The 27,327-nt window shown below is 38.4% G+C and overlaps 1 protein-coding gene across 3 annotated transcripts; it reads left to right on the top strand.

The window, feature by feature from the left end:
* LOC117427729 (uncharacterized) lies at positions 1-26,615 on the top strand. Of its 3 annotated transcripts, XR_009308011.1 has the most exons (9): positions 11-336; positions 7,329-7,527; positions 12,017-12,207; positions 13,596-13,772; positions 14,960-15,115; positions 19,202-19,339; positions 20,639-20,731; positions 22,523-23,356; positions 26,225-26,615. XR_009308011.1 is itself a non-coding variant. In XM_058994789.1 (8 exons), the coding sequence occupies exons 1-8, from the start codon at positions 322-324 to the stop codon at positions 22,919-22,921; spliced, it is 1,368 nt and encodes a 455-aa protein (XP_058850772.1). In that variant the 5' UTR covers positions 1-321; the 3' UTR covers positions 22,922-26,615. The 3 variants fall into 3 exon arrangements, 2 of the variants coding, with proteins under 2 accessions (XP_058850772.1, XP_058850771.1); XM_058994789.1 differs by having other exon boundaries at positions 1-336; positions 13,596-13,777; positions 14,965-15,115; positions 22,523-26,615; XM_058994788.1 differs by having other exon boundaries at positions 22,523-26,615.
* The last annotated feature ends 712 nt before the right edge of the window (positions 26,616-27,327 follow it).

The raw sequence follows: 27,327 nt of genomic DNA, 5'->3' as shown, positions 1-27,327 counted from the left end.
AAGCTTTTGTAAACCGACCTGTTTTATCTTACGTTTAATATTTGGGGTAATTTAAGAAAATGTTGGTCCTGTATGTGTACACAGTCAACATTCTTGAAATCACCTTAGTAACGCAATTTACGGCCATTTACCCCTCACAGCGCCCTACAATCCTGTCGTAAACTAAGACGGCTCTTCTCCGCAGGCGACGTTTGTGTACAGCTACCGATGACGAACAGCGCAGAAACTTGTCCCTATGGGCGCTATGTTCCGCTGGTTTAAACCGAGAAAAAGCGACTAAACCCCGGCCACAGGATTCCATTACAGCACTACCCTGGGAACATGGCAGCATTTATCGTGAGTATTGGAGCCCCGGCTCCAGGGGTAACACGGTATAGGTTTCCGAGGCCTGAATACTTTTCTGCTTCGTTCTGCAGACAGGCCACTCTTTGTGTTTACATTTCTACAATACAGCTAGAGAGTGTAAAGTGAGGTTATTGAAAGTATTCGACACCTTTTCATTTTTGCCCCGGTGATCGCTAGGAAAGCGTGAGTAAGGGCAATTAAGGAAAACACTTGTTTCTTTTCGGTAACACGGTTTGTGTAGACTTGAAGATGGACCCCTAACAGCCTTGTATTTTGTCAGGTGTTGGTAGATTGCAGTGTCCGTATACTCGCCACTAGGGGGTATCGTTAAATTCAGCACTGACTAAAGAAGGTCAACAAATCAATTAAAATAAAATAGCAAAAACTGTATGCAACTTATATAGGCAGACACTGAATTACATTTGTTATTGTTTATTAATCATCCATGTGAGGAGAGCTTATACGTAATTGTCTTGTACCAAAATTGTACCATTTTTAGATCACTACTTCATTTTTAAAATTTTCTGAAAACGTCTTCTGGAAAATGTAACGGCACCCTTCACTTTGACTTGTAAACTCAGATGATATGTTGTGGTCATGTGAGTTTCTGGTGTCCGGATGCTACAGACCTAACACTTTCAGATATTGGCATCATGTGGGATCGTGGATGTCATTCAAGAAAAATAAGCCCTTTTGTGGTAGTATTTTACAAAGCTGTATCTGCCACACTGCCAAAGCCGCATATCTCAGATTTAAGGGAAGTGACATGTTATTTTCATGGTTGTATAGCTCCTGTATGCTAAACTTGTTTGTTAGCATGACATTGACCTCTGACATAACATGGATGCCATACTGACATCATGAATTATTGTCTTAAAATCTCTATTGTAAGATTTGTCTCTATTAAGTTCCATTACTGATCTTGTCCTGTAAAAATGAGTAATTTCACTGCCACATAAGGTTCAGCATTACTGTAATATTGACACATGCTTGTTCCTTAGTTCCTAAGTAAACATCAACATCATGCGACTTGGTTCTTATGCAGCTGCGTTCCTAGTGTGTACTGGACCAATTGCGAATTAGTATTAATGGAAAGGATGATGTTCCTTGATTGTTCCTAAGTAACATTAGATTGCAGAATTAAGAAGGGGAGATGGTTTGATGCACTTATAAACAATAACAAATACAGATTAAATCCAACGGTGTATAAGCATTTGGGCCAAGCCATTTGGTTTCTAGTGTTTTGCACAGATATTTTAATGCGCTGTCAGATAGAGTAGTCGGTGTGCTGGGGTAGTACTGTATGTGATTGCGGTGTCCTGTGAATCATTGTGTGTGTAAGTAAATCCAGGATGCAGTAAGACAGATGGGGCGAAGGTTGTGCTAAACTAAGCCTAGGGTGCCATGACTGCAGCAAAACCGACGACAGGAGCGTAAATTGAGAGTAACAGGAACTGACAAGACTGGTAGCTCCTGGGAAAATAGCAGAGTAGGTGATGCATCCATTAAGTGCTCAAGAGATTAAAGGGGTGAACCTCCAGGAGATGAACATAGAATTGAAAGGGATTCTGGATTACAGCAGAGAGCACTGATCGTAAAGTGAAAGGGGTGTCATTGGTATCACTCTGGTGTGGTGCATTGCTGACCATTTGTCCCCTTGATTGGTCGGGGAAGGACTAATGAATGCCATACTTTACTTAAATTACATGGTGCTAACAAGTAATTCCAGTAAATGTTACCTAATATATATTGCTATAATTTCACTGGTCACAGGTTTTCCTATGTGAAAAACGCACACGATGCATTTGTCACAACAGCCCGCTACTGAAATAATAATGACTGTATGGATTACACCCATCGAGGTAAAGAACCTGCTGAATAATGTTATGCTAACATATTGAGTTACACACTGCTTTGTACTTTTCCATATATAGTACTTTAATGAAAAACTGACAAATTGAAAAATGTGACATTTCTAAATCTAACATGAAATACTGCACTACAGTTTTGGCTTCTGATAGACTTTTGCAATATCATTTTGTAGTTTCTTTGATTATGCGATGTTCATATAATTTATTAAAGTTTTGATTATGTCTCAGTGCTAAAATTCTAGGTGATGGCAAACCTTTGGCTATAGCTCTGGATATATGTTCCCTGGTGAAAAATGTGAATAAAATGACATGTACAAAAATGTGTCATCTGTATCAGAAGACAAAGTGGCAGTACAATTGTTAATATTTACTTGACAATCATTGACAGTTCAATTAGAGACTCCTATAATCCATCTGTATACAACAAGTGTGGAGAGATCTATTGTAACATCAGTACATTTTTTCAAGCCCGGTGCTGCTGCATGAATATTTTGTTTTACAGGATCTAATTTTCTAATTTATCTTGCGTTTATTCATATCCAAAGACAGACAGACTGGGAGAAACACACTGTTCCAAATGATGCCGTGCTGCTACGCAGTTGTGAAGCTTGATCTAAGGAAAGTAATACCTCCGAATTCAGTTGTTTGATTTAGGTTGAAACATATTTCCCATGCATTCTACTTGATACATAAAAAGAATGAGAATACAGGTATATGGTATGTTAGGCCACAGATCATCATTTTGCATTCTGTAGAGGAGTTTCCATAACACTGAAAACATGAGGTCTGATTCTCAAATAGTTTATGTGAGCTGTTGAAAAAGGGCTGGGGCTGCTTCTTATTAATGTAAACCCTGACTGGTGTGAAGCAGGAGGGCTCTCCACACTGCATGCCCTGTATCACTTAATCTCTACGCACGTTCACTCCCCCACCTGCACTATAATTGACTGCATGTGCAGATCAAATACTCACAAACCTTTACAGGAAATATATTCCCCTGCAATCATTATTACTGAACTGTACAGAAAAAAAATGTTTGTGCTTGATGCAAACTGCATAGTGCAGTGCAGTCGCTGTGTTCTCAAGTGAGCTGCATTTCCTGCATTATATTAGACAGTTAGTGCTGTGTCACTGATCCTGTGACACTTGCATTGACTGCTATATAGGCTATATAGGTATGCACAGAAATATTCTTGTGGGACGATACGATAAAATCTATCTATAAGCAGATAGAAATTTCTGATTGTACATTTTGATTGTCTTTGTTCAGTTTTTTGTGGTATTAAAATATAAAACAGCCAAAATTTAAATCATTCCGTGAAGTGTAATTTTTTTCAGCGTGTTATTTTTGCGAATGACAGTAAAGTAATTTACAGTAGTATTTCCCCATTTAATAAGCCTTCATTTTATAAATAGCGTGATGTACTGTATACCGTGATATTAAGGTTACCATGGTATCTTTTGACAGTTTCATACCGTGCAAATTGTATACCGCCCCATACCTAGCGATATCCTGTGTTTCATTCCAATCAGAACATTGAGACCTTTGCAGTGAATGGAAGTGCACCACAAGTATTGAAAGTTAGCTACAACCGCTTTAGGTACTCATTATTATTCTTATTATTAATGCTGAAGCTTTTTTAATGCCACACAGACAGCTTCTTGACTGATAGAGATCAGCTGTACTTAAACCCCATGGCATTGAAATTAGAGATTCTGTTGTTTATTTAAAGGAAATAACTCCTACAGCACTCCCGCACAAAGATCCATGGTTTCCCAGGTACCATTATTTCTCAAGACTGCTGAGTAATATACAAATCCCAAGAAACAATTATATGGCATCAAAAAAAGACTGTGACCTTTTGTCCTTGATTGCAAAAAGTTATACCGTATTCCTTTGAATTTAAGACTTTTTAACCATTTTTTAATTCTCAAAAATAGCCTGTGTCTTAAATTCGAGTACAAAATCGCCAACAAAAGACGTGATTCACCGAGTACTAAAACAGTGACTGACTGCTGAGAAAAGACGAACAAAGACGTCACTGCCCAAATACCCAAGCAGCAACGTGACTTACTGCTGAGAAAAGACAAACCAAAACATTACTGTTTGATCGTGAATCACACATGACATACAGGCAGCCATTTTCAAAGAAGAGTCATTAGCTTCCTGAGGAATTCAAGGAAGCTTTTACAATTTTAGCGTTTCTAAAAAGAGGACCAGCTTGGACAGACCCCGTTATTTTTCGACATGCCAAGCAATACCACAGTTCACAGAAAAACAGGTGTGAGTAATTGCCATATGCGTATGTTATGTTCTGTTTCGGGTCAGTTTTGTACGATACAACAGCGTAATTGAGGTTGTATCTTTATAAATGCATATTTATTTGATGTTTTATTTTTTCCTCAAATTGAGGGTGCTAAATTTGGGCTGCGTGTTAAATTCGAAGGAATACGGTAGTTTCTATCACCCAGAAAGTGCTTACTTACTGTAAGTTTTATCTTGGGGTTTACAGACTGTAATGACTTTGTCATTGAGATGTGCTGTCAGGATAGATGTTTGGTAGAGCTAATAAAAGCAGGCACAGGTTCCAATCCAAAAATAATGTAACCTTTTTAGTAAGGCTTTATAAACAGGTTAGTTGAATTTGGTGTTGCCTTTTGAAAAATACATACATTTTAAGCTGGTAGGGTCAGTGTTATGGTGAGGATGGTGAATGTTTTAAGTACAGAATTTGAGAGTAAAAGAAGGTGTAGAAAGAGTTTTGTAAGGTTGCCAGCTGAACATCTCGGGACCCTGCTGCCTGTCCTGTAATGAGGCTGGCAGCGTTCAACACTGCAGCAACCTTCCCTTGCATCAGCAGCAGGCTCAATCAATAGCTGCAGGGCCAGCTCTGTCGAGCTGCAGAAACGTGGTCTATGCATTGCTCAGAATTGGATTAAGAGGCATCTAAGTATAGTTACCAGGATATGGTATGGGTCATATGGTTAATTGGATATTCGTATGAAAAAGATCTTTAGCTAATATAGTTAGACAATTGAGTCAATAAAATACAGTAGGTAAAAATGTTTGATTTCCGTATAAACAGACCTACTGGCACCTCCAGTAAATCCCTGTAATAATATAGGCTACATCTCACTGGCAGATGATTAGAAATCATTCAAATGAAGTGTTAATATTTGCTACAATTTAAAGAAATGTCCTTTTTATTGCAAGTCTTATATTCATGATTTTATATAAAAGGAAAAATGCCTAATTAGCGCAACATTATACTGTACACCTCTGCAAGTTCATCAGTCAATAAGACTGCAAAAAGGGATGTGAATACCAGCTGGGAAGAAACCTTTATGATGCATTGGCTGCGGCAGTTACTAGGGGTGTGCAGAGAGAGGGATTTTTGATGAAACTTAAGACATTCTTAACAACTGTGAATTATCTTTAAAAAAGTAAAGATTCAATATTTTGGAAAACTATGCTTACCTTGCACAAGACAAAAGCTTGTTCTATGTATTCCTCTGAACTGCATTAAGTCATTAGTTCTGTACATTTATTTTGGGTAAATATTGTAATAAATGAACTGTATTATGTAAAATAAATTGCTGTGACGATAACACACATGTACTGTAGGTTTCAGCAGTGTGGAGTAGTGGTTAGGGCTCTGGACTCTTGACTGGAGGGTTGTGGGTTCAGTCCCCGGTGGGGACACTGCTGCTGTACCCTTGAGCAAGGTACTTTACCTAGATTGCTCCAGTAAAAACCCAATTGTATAGATGGGTAATTGTATGTAAAAATAATGTGATATCTTGTAACAATTGTAAGTCACCCTGGATAAGGGCATCAGCCAAGAAATAAATAATAATAATGATCATTTACCCCTGTACAATGAACTCTCGGCTTTATCCCTTACATATAACATGGCAAACAATGTTCATTTTAATGGCCAATGCATTAACACATGAGAAACGATGTGACGAGCGATATGTGCCTCGTTGCAACAGAAAATAATAGAATCTATACTTCTGGTTAGAACATTTCACACCCATGGCGATGGAAGGTGCAAGGATGACATATGTTTTTACCATTGTGTTGCACGACAGTTAGGGGACTGAGCAGTCCAAGCTCTCCATCCAAGCATATAGGTGTTCAACAACACTTCCTAATTTAGCATGATTCACTCCATCCACGTTCTATATTCAGGTACAAACCTTTTGGAGGCAAATCTAGTGCCACAGCTGTTCCAAATGTTGGAAGTCCATTAATGTTTCTGGACAGATATTTTGTTTGACAGCGGATGTTTATTCAAAGCCTGAAACTAATGTGCACGCCTGCATTTCTTTCCATGTGAAAGTGACAGTGGCAGACATTAAATACCCCCCACCCCCCAGAACAGTTCATATGTGCTACAAGATTACTGTTCTGCAGCTCTAGATACACATCTATCATGTTATACCATTACTGGTTGTGCTCATATGTCTGCTAGATCATTTAACTGCTGAGTCAAGCCAGGTGATGTCAATGATGTGTATCGGCAATGTAAAGAAGAAAAGTTTAGTTTTTTTGACGTTAAAACATATTCTACTGGAGGCTGTGTGGTCCAGTGGTTAAAGAAATGAGCTTGTAACCAGGAGGTCCCTTGTTCAAATCCCACCTCAGCCACTGACTCATTGTGTTACCCTGAGCAAGTCGCTTAACCTCCTTGTACTCTGTCTTTCAGGTGAGACGTAGTTGTAAGTGATTCTGCAGCTGATGCATAGTTCACACACCCTAGTCTCTGTAAGTCGCCTTGGATAAAGGTGTCTGCTAAATAAACAAATAATAATAATAATACTACTGAGTGAGACAATATTAAAGTCCCAAATTGATTAATAATAGAATCAGCCAGCTAATCTCAAGATTAACCAGGTCTGTTGGTTAATATAATAAATGTCAAACTGTAACTGTCGTTTACTCTGGAGACCTAGGTTAGAATAGGACGGGTTACAAATTACATGAGTTTAGCGGTTTACGTTATTCCACTACCAAAACTAAATTCACAGGCACCAGACTAGGGGGGAAAAAAAGCTGTTTATATTTAAAGGATGGCCTTGTATAATTATTACTGCCTCCCTCTCCAGGCACACCCCTCTGTGAGGATCAAAGGCACAGAGCACAACTACAACCCTGTTCTGTGTCAGGATGAAAAGTGTGCTGCCAGTTCTAAAGGGAACCACATGCATTGCCCCTTCTGCAGCATAGCAGAGGCCTACCAGGACCCGGTCATCCTGCGGGCACACTACAGAGTCAAGCACGTGGACAAGGGGATCGACTTTGCAGGTACTGTACTGTAGGGTCAACTTACAACATAGGCTTCATTCTATTGTAGCACATTACCAATTGGAATCGTCAAACATACAGTGGCAATAAATTATTCAAACAGTTTTATTACTGCAAGGTTTAGTACCCTTCAGCATTAAAGTAATTCTAGCTAACAAAATAATTACATAAATCTTACTTGTTGTGCACGTTGGATCGGATTAATAAAATACCATAATCTGTAATCGCTGTTTCACTGCCATTATTATTATTATTATTATTATTATTATTATTATTATTATTATTATTATTATTACTATCTGCCATTTTCAATGACGTAGCAACGCTGTATCCAAGCTGCGGTGTACTAAAGATGCTATGTGGTGATACTTTAAAACAAAACATTTCAATGAATTTCAAATTCAAAAGCTCTGTCTCAAATCATATTCTGTGCTTCTTGGACCTTTTTATCAGATACCGGTGTAGTAAATAATAAATACAGCAGGCCTGCAATGTGATTTAGTATAGCCTACAACGACAAGCTTTTACATTTTAAACTGCAGTTTTAACAAAAAATTACATAAGGATCTTGGGAAGAAATTAGGCTGTGTGTCTGAGTCTGACTGAGTATGTTTGATGCGCATTATTATTTACTGTTTCTTTGTAGTCTTATTGAAGTATATTATGTACTAAAATATTTCAAAATAAAAAAAGTTTTTCAGCGTAAGCTTGGACAGGTTTTACTGTTCTATTGATCTTGCTATATATATTGCAACCGCAAATATAATTTTAGATGTGTAAGAGGATGTAATGGGCAGTACATGCTACCCAGGCGTTCTGTATTTATTCATTTGTGCAAATGTTTTTTGGTAAGTGTATATTGTTTAAAAGCAATGCATCACTTAAAAAGAAATCACTTCTATAAAAAAATATTATATCCCTAAGTGGCTGTGCATTCCTGTTCAGTATTGGTATATAAACAGAGGGTGTCAGTTTCCAGTGCTGTCAGTCCCTCATCTTAACACTAAACATTGCTTTGCCAGTGAAAGCAATGTGTTGTAGATGAGGACAACGCCACTGTTTAAAACGTTTGTCTCTTGCCTCTGAATTTTAGATTTATGTCTATTATTCTCCAAGGTCACGCTGCAAGCAGGCAGACAGACAGAACACACAAACCACTGTGCCAGAGAGATCAGGCCAGTGCTTTACTGGGGTAGAGCTGTGAGTAAATGTCTTGATAGACACAGTTACTGAAACAGATGCTTACTCTTTCCCTGGTGAGTGGACAGTTCCTTCTCATTAGTAGGGCTGTGTTCACTTCAAAGCCCTGGAAGGTTTGATGATGGTTTGCTATCCCAGTATTGTGCAGTTACAGCTGAAATGAAATTAAGATTTAATATATGTGGGAATATGGGGAAAAAAAGCATTTTTAGTATAGAGGTCTAAAACAGTGAATTTTCAGTTATCATGAAAACAGACAGCAATTTTTTTCTCCCAATTTAGAATATCCAATTATTATTTAAGCTCGGCTCACTGCTACCACACCTGCGTTGACTCGGGAGCGGTGAAGATGAACACACGCTGTCCTCCGAAGTGTGTGCTGTCAGCCGACTGCTTCTTTTCACACTGCAGAATCACCATGCAGCCACCTTGGAGCTACAGCGTCGGAGGACAACGCAGCTCCAGGCAGCTTACAGGCAAGCCTGCAGGTGCCCGGCCAGACTACATGGGTCGCTAGTGCGCGGTGAGCCGAGGATACCTTGGCCGACCTAAACCCTCCCTGCCCCGGCCAATTGTGCGCCGCCCCCTGCACTCCACGCGGAGCACCTTTACCGGATTCGCCACTTGGGAGCCCCTAGCAATTCTTTTAAAATAGCCATTGATTTTTCCATGGTCCTGGCTTCTATCTACATCCAGAAATAATCAAATACTTGAAACACGCTCACATGATGGTCACTAAATTTCCTGAGTTATACAAAAACATGGCATCTGTATGCTAAAATCTTAATATGCAAATCTTAGGTCACTGGAAATATAAATCAGAAATATCTTTTAAATATATTTATATATGTATAGCATATTTTTGTAAGATTGGATGTATAAATTGTATATATGCACCACAGACTGAGAAATAGCAGTACTGGTTACATTGTAACTACAATCAAAATCAAATCAAATCCAATAGTGCTGTTCCAGAACAGAAAACAACAAAAGTTGTTCAATACACATATTTATGAATTAGTCATTTTGCAGCCTCTTTTATTCTAAGTGATTTATAGAGACTAAGGGGGGAACTATGCATCAACAACTGCTGCTGCAGAGTCACTTACAATAGGACCTCGGTATTACATTTGATCCGAAGGACAGAGCACAAAGAGGTTAAGTAACTTGCTCAAGGTTACACACAGTGAGTCAGTGGCTGAGCAGGGATTTGAACCTGGAACCTCCTGGTATCAAGCCCCTTTCTTTAACCATTGGACCACCAAGTCTCCATGTCCATTTAGCGGATATCCTCCCTTTAACAACCATGTTCTAAATTCAATTCTAACATTTTTATTAACATATTTTTCCTAAAGTAACATTAGGAATAAGTAACTACTCAATACATTTTACATATTGGAAGGTTGAATTTTACATATCGGACTCCACTTGTGCTGAGCAATCCTTTTCTAAATAATGGAGATTAAATACTTTTTGGGCACTTACTGAATTTTGTAAATACAATACCTTTTAATCATTAAATTTAAATTAAGACATCAGTCCCAGCTCCCCCGCCATTTTCAGAAAATGAATAAAACAATTTAAAATGTAAATATCATAACATTGAAAGCTTGTCAGTCCAACTTATCTATGATTGTTTTGTGTGTCTGGGCTGTGGACAAGGGTTTGGATTGGTCAGTCTGAAACATGATTACATTGGAATCGGTATCATGTTAGTTATCTTCTGCGTGTTGTGATGTAATAGCCAGAAGAGCCTTTGTTTCAGTAGACCTTGAGATGCAGACGTGTTAATGGAGTAGCAAATCTTCCAGTCAGTGACTGCTACTTTGATAATTTGTGTGCTGTTCCCCTGGACCTGCTCCATCTCACAGCAGAGCCTAGATCATTAAAACTGAGTCTCAGACCATACATTCAACAAAGTGATATAGCTCTCATAAAGGTTTACATCACTGGTTTACAGTCCTCAAAGAGAAGCAGAATGAAGAGGGTATCATGTTGTAGCTGATTGCAATTTGAGAGAAGCTTGAGAGGTCTGTGATGAATTCTGCAGAACACTGAGGTGCAAATGTAAACTGTCCCCAGATTGCTGTTTAATATGTATGGAACAGCTTTTATTAAAAATGAATTGGTTTTGGAGATGTCACGTGACTGAATGGGGCTGCAAGCTTAATGGAAGCTTTCTCCACTAAACTCGATACATACTCGTTTTTCAAGCTGACAAAATGAGCAAGCTAACACCAAAAAACTTGGAGAAAAGATTTATGTCTGTCTCCTGGAAAAGAGTCGCATGGTGAGAAGAAAAAGGTTAAACTGGCCCCCCTTGATGAACCTATGCGACAAACTTGTTTTTAATGTAATAGTTTGTTAGAGGTGGATGAATCACAATTGGTATTAGGTGGAGATTTGAATGCTGTAATAGACCCGAAACTTGACAGATCAATAGCACAAACAGCATATTCTTATCTCAGTTGCAAAATTTTTAGAAGAGTTACATTTGAGAGACCAATGGCGCATTAAGAACCTCTAGATGTTTTTGGCCAGGTATAAGAGTTACTCGAGTATAGACTACATTTTTGTATCCGCTAGTTTATTTCAATTCATTGATGCCTGTATCAATATTGTATCTGATCATGCTCCGTTGAGAATGGAAATTACCCATCTCAGGGATGCCGGGGCCAGGGGGGTCACGGCCCCTCTCTTTAGTAGGACAGAAAGGGCGACTAGGTGGTGGGTGTTTTAATTGTTTTACTCAGCAACACTGACTTTTTAAAGCAACTTTCCAAGAGGTTTTTTCTCAATTGATACGGATACTGCATCTAGTCCCTAGCTATTATGGAAGGCCACAAATGCTTTCTGAGGAGCAATTGTATTTAATTTTAATGTTACTTAAATGTCACTCATAACAAACAAATATATGACTTGGAAGAACAAATACTACTGTTAAAGAAGGAGAAAAGAGGCAGTTTCAACAAGATATAGCCAAGCATCTGATCATACTGACTTTAATCATTATTTTTATTTTTTTCTATAACAATTGTATCTCTGTTGTAATATTATGAGCTTTGTACTGTATATAGTTATTGTTTTGTAATAGTTTTTTTTTTAAAATTTTTAAAAATTGGTTTTGAATTTAAAAAAAAAAATAGTAATTTTAAACTATACACTCGCCCTCCAGCCACACCTCCGCTGCAGTCGTATTTGTGGGAGGAGTGAGAGTGAAGTCTCTGACTATGGGCCATGGTTGGCAGTGTTGAATCTCTGCTCTTCTGTATCTCTCCCTGCTCTTTAGGCTTGAAGGTGCTGCGCTGCTGTAATCACTGTGAAATCGTGGGCACCATTAAGGGGGAAAAGAAGTTTAAAGGAGCTCACTGGCACTGCTACCGCTGCCGCAACGGCTTCAACCGTCGCGATGAGGCTGTGAAGCACTACAAAACACACTTTAGAAACCCACACACCACCTTCCAGATCCAGATCACGCAGGTACAGGGCACACAGGGGCGCCAAAGCACACTTTAGAAACCCACACACCACCTTCCAGATCCAGATCACGCAGGTACAGGGCACACAGGGGCGCCAAAGCACACTTTAGAAACCCACACACCACCTTCCAGATCCAGATCACGCAGGTACCGGGCACACAGGGGCAGCAAAACACACTTTAGAAACCCACACACCACCTTCCAGATGTTGTTCTTGTGAATAAGGAAAGAGTTTATTTTAACCTTGCTTGCATAAAGTTGACATTTGCTCTTAAGTGGAGACTTGGAAGAGGGTAGAGACACTTCTTTACAAGGAGTGGTGAGGGTATGGAATGGGTTATCTTGCCATGCTGTTGATTTCGAGTCATTGGCATCCTTTAAGACCCAAATTGGCAGCGTTTTGTAGGAATCGGGTGAGCACTGATGGGCCAAATGGTCTCCTCGTGTTTTGTAAATTTTCTTGTGTTCTTAATTATGTTCATACATAATAATACTGGTATATCAAAATACTTTAACTTATAATTATTACTTTTAATAGTTGACAAAGTGGCATTACATAAAGTAGGTAAATCAAAACCACTTTAAGAACCTGTGCTAATTGTAACATCATTTTATTTATTTATTTTATTTATTTTAACAATACGGAACAGTATTGTTTGCTCCAAGCAGTAAATAGCAGCATAAAAGGGTTATTTTGGTTTATTTTGGTTAATTATTTAATAATTTAAGTTGCTTTATTTTAAGTTAAAGGGTGCTATAGGAAGTGTGTTTTGGTAAAGGTATGGTAATCACAGGGGGCTCCCGAGTGGCGCATCCAGTAAAGGCGCTCCTCGCAGGATGTGCCCTATAGCCTGGAGATCGCTGGTTCGAATCCAGGCTATGTCACAGCTGACCGTGACCGAGAGTTCCTAGGGGGCGGCGCACAATTGGCTGAGCGCTGCCCGGGTAGGGAGGGCTTAGGTTGGCAGGGGAATCCACGGCTCACCGCGCATCAGCGACCCCTGTGGCCGATAGGGCGCCTGTGGCTCTGCAGCGGAGCCGCCAGATCTGTGTTGTCCTCCGGCACTATAGGTCTGGTAGCATTGCTGTGGATCTGCAGTGCGAAAAATGACGGCTTGGAAGGAGCACGTTTCGGAGGACGCGTGTTTCAGCCTCCGTTTCCTGAGTCGGCGGGGGGGTTGCGAGCGGTGAGCCGGGGATACAGATAATAATTGGGCATGCTAAATTGGGGTGAAAACCGGGGTAAAAATAATTGGCGACGACTAAATTTATAAGAAAAAAAAAAAAAAAAAAAAAAAAAGGTATGGTAATCACAATGTGTGTGATAATGTTATTAGATATGTATGCAATAAATCTGACTAGAACTGCCATATTGTCTTCCCTACCCAGGAGGTGAACAGCAGGCAGTATTATGAACAGAGTGCGGAGGCCCACCCAAAAGCCTATGGGGGTCTCGCCATCACAGCCGGCTCAAACGGAGACTACAGCACCATTGGCTCAGTCCTAGCACAGACTGTCATTGCTACAGCAACGGGCACAGAGACCCTCATCACTGAAGTCTCTAAGGTAAGGTAAGGCAATGTAGTGTTGACAGTTCTGACTGGCCTAGAACTTTGGAGTCATGCCAGCTGAAGTGGACCAACCGCTTCAGAATATTGTAAGAAAAATCCTGGATAATGACCCCATTCAGACACTTAAAAAATGACACGTATAGGTAAGTGTAGCCCGAAAGGTCTACAGTTAGTTAGTTAGTTAGTTTCCTTAATTGAAAGCTGAATTACACCCTCCTCCTCCATTCCTTGATGTGGGAATTATGATACATTGTAGCGGCATGATGGCTGCACAGTGGCAGATTCATTGCTACAATTGTGTAATGTTTCAGCTACTCACCATACAAATCTGATTTACTTAGTGATGAATACATATTTTAACAGCCCCATTGAAATATTTTGTATTTGTGTTGCTTTGATGTTTCTATCGTTCTTTGTAATGGTTGTTAGAAAAAATGCCAATTTAAATTAAGTTCAGTGGTGCAGCTTGAAGCCACACAAGTCAGGAGATGCCATACCACCCATGTTAGCTGCATCCAGGTTAGGCTTCTAGCAGAGATACTGAGGTGTGAGGGGCAGGGTAGCATTCAGTGACCAGGGAAGAAAATAACATTGGTTATCGAAAACATCAGATTGAAAACCTAAATGTGTTTTTTGTGAAGCTGCAGTGGGACATAAAGCAAAATCAGTTAGCCAGTATGTGAAGGAAAATGAGGATTTGGATAATGAAACCATAAAAGGAAAGACAGGAATCGTATGCAAGTATGGCAGTTGTAATTCCTGAGAATAGTTACACAGCTGTACATAGTTCACCTGCCAGGGTTCTGTTTACAGCACTGCAGTTTCAATGGGACCTGAGTTTTCTTTCCTCAGTCCTGCAGTAGCCAGACATCTGCACTTCGACATAGTAAGTTAACCACTTATAAATATAATTAGGTATGATAGATGTGAGTAATAATAAGTGTTGGTAACCAAAATTTAGTGTATTTGAGTGGTATTTATTTTCTATCCAAGAAAGTAACCGGTTTTGATACCAAAGACAACAAAATGGTTTGAGCAGAACTTTTAGGGAAGTGATTTAATAGCACGTAAATATACGTCCCTGTGTGTTTGTGTGAAGACCATTTCATTAGAAAACACATCTATAGTAGCAGGGTACAGGGTGTAGATGCCCCAGTGCTAAGCGTGTTTGTTTTCTTAAAGGACAGCAGTGTGAGCAATGGGATTACAGTGGGAGCGGAGGAGACAGTGGGGCCCTGCCCCCAGTCCTCAGGGAGACAGACGCTGGTTCTCATGGACCCCGATGAAGAGAGTGGGAACCTACTGTATGAAGAAACAACCAGTATCATTACAGAGCAGGTAATGAAAACAACCATATCATTACAGAGCAGGTAATGAAAACAACTAGTATCATTACAGAGCAGGTAATGAAAACAACCATATCATTACAGAGCGGGTAATGAAAACAACCATATCATTACAGAGCAGGTAATGAAAACAACCAGTATCATTACAGAGCAGGTAATGAAAACAACTAGTATCATTACAGAGCAGGTAATGAAAACAACCAGTATCATTACAGAGCAGGTAATGAAAACAACTAGTATCATTACAGAGCAGGTAATGAAAACAACCAGTATCATTACAGAGCAGGTAATGAAAACAACCAGTATCATTACAGAGCAGGTAATGAAAACAACCATATCATTACAGAGCAGGTAATAAAAACAACTAGTATCATTACAGAGCAGGTAATGAAAACAACCAGTATCATTACAGAGCAGGTAATGAAAACAACCATATCATTACAGAGCAGGTAATGAAAACAACTAGTATCATTACAGAGCAGGTAATGAAAACAACCAGTATCATTACAGAGCAGGTAATGAAAACAACCAGTATCATTACAGAGCAGGTAATGAAAACAACTAGTATCATTACAGAGCAGGTAATGAAAACAACCAGTATCATTACAGAGCAGGTAATGAAAACAACCAGTATCATTACAGAGCAGGTAATGAAAACAACCATATCATTACAGAGCAGGTAATGAAAACAACTAGTATCATTACAGAGCAGGTAATGAAAACAACCATATCATTACAGAGCAGGTAATGAAAACAACCAGTATCATTACAGAGCAGGTAATGAAAACAACTAGTATCATTACAGAGCAGGTAATGAAAACAACCAGTATCATTACAGAGCAGGTAATGAAAACAACTAGTATCATTACAGAGCAGGTAATGAAAACAACCAGTATCATTACAGAGCAGGTAATGAAAACAACCAGTATCATTACAGAGCAGGTAATGAAAACAACCATATCATTACAGAGCAGGTAATGAAAACAACTAGTATCATTACAGAGCAGGTAATGAAAACAACCATATCATTACAGAGCAGGTAATGAAAACAACCATATCATTACAGAGCGGGTAATGAAAACAACCAGTATCATTACAGAGCAGGTAATGAAAACAACCATATCATTACAGAGCAGGTAATGAAAACAACTAGTATCATTACAGAGCAGGTAATGAAAACAACCAGTATCATTACAGAGCAGGTAATGAAAACAACCATATAATTACAGAGCAGGTAATGAAAACAACTAGAATCATTACAGAGCAGGTAATGAAAACAACCAGTATCATTACAGAGCAGGTAATGAAAACAACCAGTATCATTACAGAGCGGGTAATGAAAACAACCAGTATCATTACAGAGCAGGTAATGAAAACAACCAGTATCATTACAGAGCAGGTAATGAAAACAACCAGTATCATTACAGAGCAGGTAATGAAAACAACCATATCATTACAGAGCAGGTAATGAAAACAACTAGTATCATTACAGAGCAGGTAATGAAAACAACCATATCATTACAGAGCAGGTAATGAAAACAACCATATCATTACAGAGCGGGTAATGAAAACAACCATATCATTACAGAGCAGGTAATGAAAACAACTAGTATCATTACAGAGCAGGTAATGAAAACAACCATATCATTACAGAGCAGGTAATGAAAACAACCATATCATTACAGAGCGGGTAATGAAAACAACCAGTATCATTACAGAGCAGGTAATGAAAACAACCATATCATTACAGAGCAGGTAATGAAAACAACTAGTATGATTACAGAGCAGGTAATGAAAACAACCAGTATCATTACAGAGCAGGTAATGAAAACAACCATATCATTACAGAGCAGGTAATGAAAACAACTAGAATCATTACAGAGCAGGTAATGAAAACAACCAGTATCATTACAGAGCAGGTAATGAAAACAACCAGTATCATTACAGAGCGGGTAATGAAAACAACCAGTATCATTACAGAGCAGGTAATGAAAACAACCAGTATCATTACAGAGCAGGTAATGAAAACAACCAGTATCATTACAGAGCAGGTAATGAAAACAACCAGTATCATTACAGAGCAGGTAATGAAAACAACCATATCATTACAGAGCAGGTAATGAAAACAACTAGTATCATTACAGAGCAGGTAATGAAAACAACCATATCATTACAGAGCAGGTAATGAAAACAACCATATCATTACAGAGCGGGTAATGAAAACAACCAGTATCATTACAGAGCAGGTAATAAAAACAACTAGTATAATTACAGAGCAGGTAATGAAAACAACCAGTATCATTACAGAGCGGGTAATGGTTGGAAAAAAAAAAAAAGCTGCTTTTTGTTTTGTGACATTACCAATTCTGGAGAGTCTTCATAACATTGATTTCGATAAACATTTGAATGGCAGTAACAGTTAGTAATTCTATGTTTTATCACTGACTAATGTTAAATATCAACTTTTATTGTTTAATTAAAATAAATGATTCCATTACAATCTAGCATCTTTACTTGCATAGTTTTGTTTGGTGATTTTATAAGCACAGGGTGAGACATGGGCAAGGTTGAACCTGTAAACTAAGTGAAGAGTCGTCTGCTCAAGCTAATGTAACACCGCTGTGTTTAAAAATATATAAATTCCAATACAGACATGCCTATGATTTAAAAGTATCCACAGAACATATAATCTTTTTAGACTGCTTTTGAAGATTGCATATCAGATGAAAATGAAAAAAAGAAGCTACATTCACAAAATCTCTCTGTCCATGGCCATCTGATGAAAACTTGAATTGTTATATAGTGGGAAGGTGAACACTACTATAGTAGGCTATCCTTCAGGTGCACAGTGTTCCTTTATGCAGCTACCATGCTAATGTTTTAATATTACAGACAATATTGTGCTATATATGATATAGTACTTTTTGTGATAATGGGTAGTTTTTTTGCACAGTGGGCCATTATAAAAGTTGTGGTACTAGCAGTGACACATTTTACATGACATTTTAATAGGATTCACCAATATATTATAATGACTTTTGTAGAGCTATTGCAATCTGGAATTTGTATCACAAACCCTTTTTAATGTTTCTTGTCCAATAAAAAAAGAAACATTTTCCAGCCACATTTTGTAAAGTAATCCCTCAGAAACATTTAAGCTTCAGACTTTGATTTGGATTTGATAAGCTAATGTGTCTGTACTCTGCAGACTCTTATAGTATAGCAGGGAGGATGAGAGGCAATATTTTACTTTGAAAGAGAAGCAGAGGTGATATGAGCAACCTTGGGCTAACCCAGCTTGGCAGGAAGGAGCAGTGACTCAGCAGCACTTAAATGAAGGTCTGGATTACATTTCCTCATGCTAATGGGGAGGGCTGTGCACCTACAGCCCACAGAAAGGAACTGCAGTTTGATTGTCAGGACAGGCTGCGACAGACTCGTCCGCTATATCTGGATTAAAGCGGTTCCTCTGAGAACACCAGACAGCTCAATACCACTGTGCTTATTCACTGTGCAATCCGTTTTTATGATGTATTCGTTTGATTGGTGCAGACAAAGGCAGCCGGGGACAATGCAGTAAAGGCTTTATAACCCTATTACTGCAGGGAATAGAGAATGATCTTGTCAGAAGATTACAGGTACTTTGAAGTGTTACAGAACACCCTGCACAGTTTACAAGAAACACATTGTGTTTTGCTGTGGCCCTTGTTGGCCATATCGCAGAGTTATATTTCTAAACATATTGCTGACTCTTACATTTTATAATCACACATCATGGGTCATAAATCAACTGGCCAAACGTTTCTCAACATTTAGTCAGGAGATAAAAAAAATGTCTTCTAAGATCTCGGTGTGTCACTCTTCCTCCTGCAACAATGCTGGTTTTCTGTTCCCACAATACACCACTCATTTCAGTCAGAGTAGCTTCATGATTACAGAGTGGTTACAGTGTAGAAGGTATAGTAGTGTGTTTGAGTAGCTTGAATTACTACCGATGGGATATTTCTTCTTCAATGACCTTAAAAAATGGGTCCCTGCTAAGGTCACTGGTGTAACACAGTAAACATTTGTGTTTCAGGGTGGGGAGAGTCTTGATCAGAACCTCTTGCTGGAGAAGCAGCTGATAGAGCTCCATCAACACAACCAGGCACTGCGGCAGGAGAAAGAGGAGGTGGAGAAGAAACTCGGAGCAGAGATCCAGGAGCTCAAGGACCATGTATGGAGGGGTGGAGGGGAGGGAGGGAGGAAAGAAATGCTAAAAGTACATGGAGCTACCAAATAATTCCAGAAAATATTCTCCAGTATGTACTACCATCCCTTCATCTCACCTCTTCCGTTATGAAAAATGCAAACATTATGTTAAACGTGGATTGGATTTTGAATTGTATTTTTCTCATAGCTCTTGGTGAACAATAGTGAACGCCTACTACTGGGTGTTTGAAGTCTTGTAGGAAAAACTATAAAGAATGTTTTGTTTATGTAGACTATATTTATTTAATATATATTCCTCCAAAAAAAAAAAAAACTCTTAAAAAATGAAATATTGTAAAAGTTTGCCATTTGTTTAACTAAAAGAACTCCACTCTCAGAAGCGTTACGCACTGGTTACCCTGTGATATTTTTTTATGTGACCTCTTGAAGTTGACCGGAAATAAAGAATTAAAATGTCTGCATGGAACGATCAGTAACTTTTCTTCATTAATCGCTTTAAATAAAATATCATTAATAAATCAAATTCACCTTTCTCATAATGTGTGCGTGCTTCAAACAGTATAACATGAGCCCTATGAAATGATGTCAATACATATTAGTTGAAATGCTGCTGGAATTATTTTGTGTTACAGAACACCCTGCACAGTTTACAAGAAACACATTGCATTTTGTTGTATCCCTTATTGGCCGTATCGCAGAGTTATAGTTTTACATGTTGCTGACTCTCTTACATTTTATAATCACACGGGAGTGTTCACCAAGAGAGAAAAAAAATGTCTTCTAAGATCTCAGTGTGTCACACTGCAAAAATGCTGGTTTTCTGTTCCCACAATACACCACTCATTTCAATCAGAGCACCAGCATTGTTGCAGGAGGGAGCATAAACTGTATACACTGCAATATTATTTAGAAGAAAAAATCTTTCTCCTGCCAAATAAGTAAAAAAAAAAAAAAAAGTAATTCCCTGTTTTATTTACCTATGATGTGTGATTGAAAAAAATATTAAAACTACCAGGAATATGTTGAAAGATTGTTGCGATATGGACATCACGGTATTCAGCAAAGGTAAAGTACTGTGTTTCTTGTAAACGCCACCGACTGCTAACGCTTTTTCATTGTATGAAAATGTCATATCAGGTTCGGTATGGTTTCATCTTTTGTTGGTATCGTTTGGTTTGGAAAATATCGGTTTTGGTTTGCGAAAATCATAACGCCTTTTTTTTTTTAATGCCTTAGTTATCACTCCTGTATGTCTAAATGCTAAACTTTCTCCTGCTTTTCTGTTTCTTCTTGCCCCTTCAAGGTGGCTGGTCTTGTCCAAGCAAATGTGAAGATGTTTGAAGAACTGCAAGTCTACCGGGCAGCTGATGACACTGAGCAGAAGATCAGTAAGCTGGTGAGTCTGTAGCCACCTCGTCCTAGTCTAGAAATGCAGTTACAATTTTATATTACACATTTTCCTTGCCCCCCTGTCTCTTCTTTAACAGCTTGTATCTCATTAACTATATTTTCAGCTGTGAAGGGTCTTCACATTCTTTTGGTTTTGAATGTGAAAGTACTCTCAATGCAATGATTATCTTGGATTATTACCTGTTTGTTAGTCAGTTAGGAAGCTGGTTGCTGATTGCACCTCTAAAAGACAAATATTTTGTCTTTGCTGAATACTTCCTAGCCTGTTGTCCTTCATTACGTGTTGAAACTATAATGTACAGTAAACAGCACCCCCGATTGGCTTTAAGTACCCTAACATAATTTACTTTAATAAAGCATAGTGAAAGGATGGTAAACCATAGTTAAGATTTGTAAAGCTCATAGAGGTATAGTAAACTATAGTAAATGTATAGTATAACCATGGAAAATAAGCAAAGTAATTGTGCACATTTGCCATGGTACATTTTTATAAGGGTACTGTGTGAGAACAGCTACAGTAAGCACATACAGTAGTTGCAGGCCTTTTGAGCAGAATACAAATATTCCTTTTGTCTTCCTCTTATACAGGATAGTGCGTTATTTGTGTTGCAGTTTACATATGATTGATTAGACAATAGCACACATGCTTCTAATTGTAATGTGACAAACCTAGGATTTTAACTATGTATATGTAATATTTTAGAACCAGATACAAAATGTATACATTTGTTTTATAGGTAGTCAGTACATTTTGACGTTATCCTAACAACCGTTAAAACACATCTAATATCAGAAGTTTTTTTAAATACTTACAAAAATGAAATGTTCTTATAGTTTAAATTCAACATTGCGTTCCTGAATTTTTATATGGTGAACACACATAGATTACCAAGGACAAAAGGATAGAACGTATTCACGAGATGTCAAAGATGAATGTAGGTCTTTGCTTTCTGTACGAGAAGAGAATTAAAATTTCTAAAATGGGGGTCTGGCAGCCTGCCTATTAGCAATGGCGCATTTTTGCTGGAAAATATATATTCTCTTTGTATTTGTAGTTCTGTCATTGGAGCCTATTATTTATATGCCGTTTGAAAGGTATGGTTCACTTTTTCACTTCCTTTAACTAAACATTGCTGTCCCACCTTTCAAAGAAAGATCTACGCCAACCACATGTGTGTTAGAAACGTTTATACTGCTGTCAGGAAGCTGCATTGCAGGCACTGCCACACGATAAAAGAAACACTGAAAAAAAAGAAATAAAACCTCTATTTTTCCTGATTCTCATTGCTGAAACCCTTCTTTCCTTCCCGGGATGGTCAACTATCACTCGAAACCCAGTGTTGTTTGTACATATTTTTGGAATGATGTATAGTTTCTATATTGTACTACAACTTCTACATTAAACCAACCTCACCTCAATCTCATTCTTTAGGTATAATACACACTCAGAGAGAAATGGTTGTTATTTATATTGCACTTTACAGACACTCACAGGGATGCTAAATTAGTTGGTAGTCAGGTATACCTACTATAACACTTAACTAATGCATAAAAATTAATTCCAATGCATACACTTTTAGGTCTCTTGTTCATTATATCATTCTAGTTCCATGATAAAATATATTAAAGATATTTAATATTGATGTTAATAATGTCCCAGAACCCAAGATGGAACTGTTTTGTTGTAATTAACTTGACTGTTCATCTGATAGGGGCTATCCTAACCCAGTAGTAGAGACTGAGCCCTGTCTGATGCCTGGGTTGCACTCCCTTGCAGGTGGAGTCTATGGAGAGGCAGCACCAGGAGCTCCTGCAGACCCAGCTGGCAGCCCTGCGGAAGGAGATGCTGCAGGGTGCAGTGAACGGGGAGACTGGGGGGACCCTGCAGCTCGCCCTGCCCCAGGACAGCGAGGGGGGAGGGGACAGCGTTATCTCCTTTCTGGGACCCTCACATGGCACGGGGGCGGGGGCCGAAGCAGGGATCACCTCGCTGGAGATCGTGGAGGTGCAGCTTCAACACACACCCCATCTCCCCAAAATAGACAGTCCCCCTACCTCCCTGTACCCTGCGGAGGAACTGCACGAGCAGGGAGGCTTGTCCCCGGGGAAACGGGACGCTGAGGAGCAGCCTGAGGGGGAGAACAAAACTAAAATTCAGAGGATCGTCTTAAACTGAAAGACAAAGCAGTCAGGATCCAGACCTTACCGTTTCTATCTGGAGAAGAGAGTCAGATTATTTGTGCACCCAGCAGTCCTCCTTGTTTCTGGGAACTTCCTGCCCACTCCAAGCCTTTGAATACAGAGGCAGGTGACAACAAATTTTTTAATAATATTTTGAAGTAGGTACTGGGACCTAACTAAACTGCTTGTTCCCAATTTGGCAGTGCTGCAAGTCAAAAGTCCATACTTTCTTGACAATACCAGTTATTTTACAGCAGAACAACAGTTATGAAACATAATGGATACTGCAGAAAGGTTTGGCCACTTTTTTCCATCCCGTCCAGATATATGGGTATTTATTGTGCAAAAGCAGATGTCATCCACACTATTAACAATATAGTAACTTTGGATTCCTATTCAAAAGGGGATCCAGCAGGAGTTGAAAAACCAGGTAAACTATAAGAAAATAACCTTCCAAATGATTTTGTATTGCATTAAAGACAACCTTTAGTCTAGAATATGACATACTCCAGTACAAGTCGTTATTTATCTTTTTCTGTAACAATTCCCAGGAGCAAAGACCCATTGTGGTTTTCTCAGTGATATTGTGCCTTGCCTACCAGTGAGCTTACTGTAGCGGCTCATGTGTGCAGACGCCCAGTATGTGTGCATACTGGTTTCTATAATATTGGTTTGGAGGCATCTGATGGTAAATTCTTACCGCTTATATGCCCTCAGGTGTCTGCTGAAATCCTCTTCACTAATGTGTCCGTGAAAGGTTTTTGAAGTGTTACAGACCCCCCTGCAGTGTTTACAAAAAAAACACATTACCTTTGCTATATCCTGTGCTGTCCATATCGCAGCAGCTTTTTTCCTGCATATTTCCCGATAGTGTTGATATTTTATTATTCATATATCCTAGGTAAATAAACTAGGGAATTTTATGTTTAATTTTTTTCAACTTGTACTCAGGAAAGTTTGCCAGGAGAAAGAGATTTTTCTTCTAAACATCGCAGTGTATCCAGTTCATGCTCCCTACTTCAAAATGCTGGTGGTGATTTGAAATGAGTGACGTATTGTAGGAACAGAAAACCAGCATTGTTGCAGGAGGGAGCGTGATTTGGATACACTGCAATCCTTAGAGATTTATTTTTTCTCCTGGCGAACACTCCAGAGTAAATGTTGAGAAATATATTGCCCAGTTGATTTTACCCATGATGTGGGATTTAAACTTTTCAAAAGAGTCAGCAACATGTTTAAAAATCTAACGCTGCGATACGGACAACATGGGACACAGCAAAGGTAACCTAATGCCTTTATTGTAAGTTGCAGTGTGTTCTGTAACACTAACTAATTTTACCATAGGGGTAAATAAGAGTGTGTACTTCTATAGGGTGCATTCACACTTCCATTGCGTTTTGTTTGTGATAAGAATTCGTCTCGCCCCCATGGATTGCTGTCTTTGTTCATGTCATCCTCATTTTCAAGGATCATTGTGCATGGTTTTTTCAATTAAAAAAATGATTTTGAGACTTTTTTAAAAAACTACATTTTATAAAAAAACATATAACAATCACTGCTTGTGCTCTTGTAGGACATGTTTTCCGTACCTTGTCTTAAACCCATTTGTCCTGCCAAATTGGTACGTGGTTTATTCTCCTCATTCCATTCATTTGTTACAGAAAATAAGACTCCACCTGTCCCCACATAGTTTCCTATTGGGCTTTTCACATATCAGTACATTCAGTGATCAAAAGCCTAAACATTTTCTTCTTTTCCACTGTGTGTGTTTTCCACATCGTTTTTTTTTTTTTTATGTTAATATGAGGGGTATCTAATCCAGGGTATATAACACAAATGGGGAGCTTACTGAGTTAAAAAGCTTTTTAGAACATTTAAATATAACCCTGTATGTTTTGTAACGGAAATGTGAAAATAATAGCAAAATGATGAGACTTTCAAGAAAGTTGATTTGTTAATGAAAGGTTAATTAACTTACGATTACATGTTGAACATGTTGTAAAAAAAAAAAAGTTTCAGCACCAAAACACAGTTTGAGTTCTACCGTGTCAAGTTCAGAGGTCGTCCCCACTTGATAATTTCATAATAAAATAAAACTGTCTCAAATTTCAGCAGAGACTGGTAAATGTCAGATGTAATCAAATCTATGTACAGAGCAGACAGAATATTGATGACACACATTGCGATTCAGGTGACTGTCTGGAACTAAAACAGACAGGAGATGGAGGTCATTATTAACTATTACAATTTGCAAATTCAGTTTATCTGCCCATCCTGGCCTTTTAATTTGCATACAACACAACAAACTGGATTGACCAAAGGATGCTAGTTCATTTTTGTTTTTGTATTCATATTCATTGCTAATTAATGATCCTACACATCATGCATTAAAACAGAGTAGCTGGAAATACTAGTGCTGGAACGAGCAAAGGGTTTTCATGTTCAAATATTCTTTCAAAATGTAAATTAATATTGGAACATGTGGGATTCGTACCATAATACAGTAATATATATATATATATATATATATATATATATATATATATATATATATATATATATATTCATTCTCTCAGGAGTAAAATACATGTGGTATTTGTGGTCATTTGTCCCAGCACTAGGAAACACAGTAAAGCATATACATTGTTACTTACAGGGTGCTTCAAAAGTCAGTGAGTTGAAAAAAGAATGTGCTGCAAAGCAATGAGACGTAAAGTAAAAGTAGTTGCAGCTCCCTCTGTGATGCCATTGCCTTCCCTAATGTCTACCGATCCCACCTGCCAAGTCTACACTGCATGCCTTTTCTTTAGCTAGAGGCTTTTGAACCACCCGATAAATGCTGAACAAACTCCACAATCAACAATATTGCAGCTAAAAATACTAGGACAGTTTAGCTGCCATACCTAAAGAAGTCTAACTAAACTGAATAGTAAATTGAATATTCTGTTGAGCCATTCATAGGACATGTTTTAGGGGTGTATTAGTTATAGCAAACAAACATATTGTATACTACAGCATGAAGGCAAGGTAACTAATGCAGAAGACTTGAGTGTGAAAGATTAAACTTTTTACACAATTACAAATTGTGGCTATAACCTGGGTTAACTGAATTGTTTTAGGTGCCCCTGTACCATTTTCTAGAGCAATCTTATATTTTCCATCAACAGTGGATGTCATGTTTGTGAGTCCACAGAAAAGTCTGTCTGATTGTGCTAAAGTTTGCTTACCTGTGTTTGATGTGCAACAAATTGTGAACAAATTGTAGTTCTAATTTTACAATTGTGTGCTTTGTATACAGGGTCATCTGTGCCTGGCTAGAAATGTAAATGGCATACAGAGTTCTCCAGGAAAAGGAAACAAGGCCATCATAAACCAGACTAAACCCTTCAGATGCTCCACATAAATACTAGTTGTATTTGCAGAAGAGGCAGATGTCTATGTAAATCTTAATAGATTTGTACTGTATTTATAGCTATTAAGGAATTTTCCTTGATAATAAAGGTTGCATACAGAACTGACCGGCAATATTGTGGTTCAGAAGCCGCCTGTCTTGCTTACTTAAATAAGCTGAACCTTTATTTTATTTTTTAACTTTGCCTTATTACTTCTAATGTATGAATGTATAGTTTTATAACAAGATAAATGGTGCTGTCTTTGCATCTGCAAGTAAAAACATCTTTTGTCCTGCTCTTTTTTTGTTGTAGTTCATTTTGTTCTATTCTATATGAGTAAGTCAACAGTAAAAGGCGATTCATAGTTTTAGGCTGTCTGCATTGGGTTTTCCCACTTTCCTATATCAAGGTGTGTTGCATTAAAACAAAAACATTATTTAGGTCAAATAACCTAGGGCTGGTTTCCCAGACCCTGATTAGCACCAATCTTGGATGGCTTACTGTTACAGGGTCTGTTAAACCAGTGGCTAGTGTATAGAACACTTGGTATGAAAGAAAGTGTCATTATAGCAGGTTAGCAGACTAATCCTAGATCTTAAAGGGAATATGTATAGGCCTGATAGTTTAAATAAAAAAAAAAGTTTTCCCTTTTGATGCATTGCACTGCTTTTTGTATGCAGTTTGAACATTAAAACGATAATATTGTACATCAGCCTGCTCTTGCAAAGTAAACACATTTTCAGCTTCAGAAGCTTGAAAGACTGAGTGGGGCCACAACGCAATAAAGGTGCATTCAGGCTGACGTGGCAGGTACGCTCCAGTAAGCAGCAGCTTTCTCTTTGACAGGAGGGTTTACTGTGTTCAATGAAGCACTCGGGCTTGGAGAGCCAAGCTCTAACTAGATTTAATTGAGAGTGGAAGCTGGGTGATGCCTTCACTCAGTCGTGCATCTCTATGGTAATGCTCTTTCTAAACATAACATACGCTGTGTTTAGAACTATTCATTGTG

The sequence above is a fragment of the Acipenser ruthenus genome, chromosome 21, assembly GCF_902713425.1.
Source record: "Acipenser ruthenus chromosome 21, fAciRut3.2 maternal haplotype, whole genome shotgun sequence".
NCBI classification, from domain to species: Eukaryota; Metazoa; Chordata; class Actinopteri; order Acipenseriformes; family Acipenseridae; genus Acipenser; species Acipenser ruthenus.
This window is presented reverse-complemented; position numbering and strand designations above follow the sequence as displayed.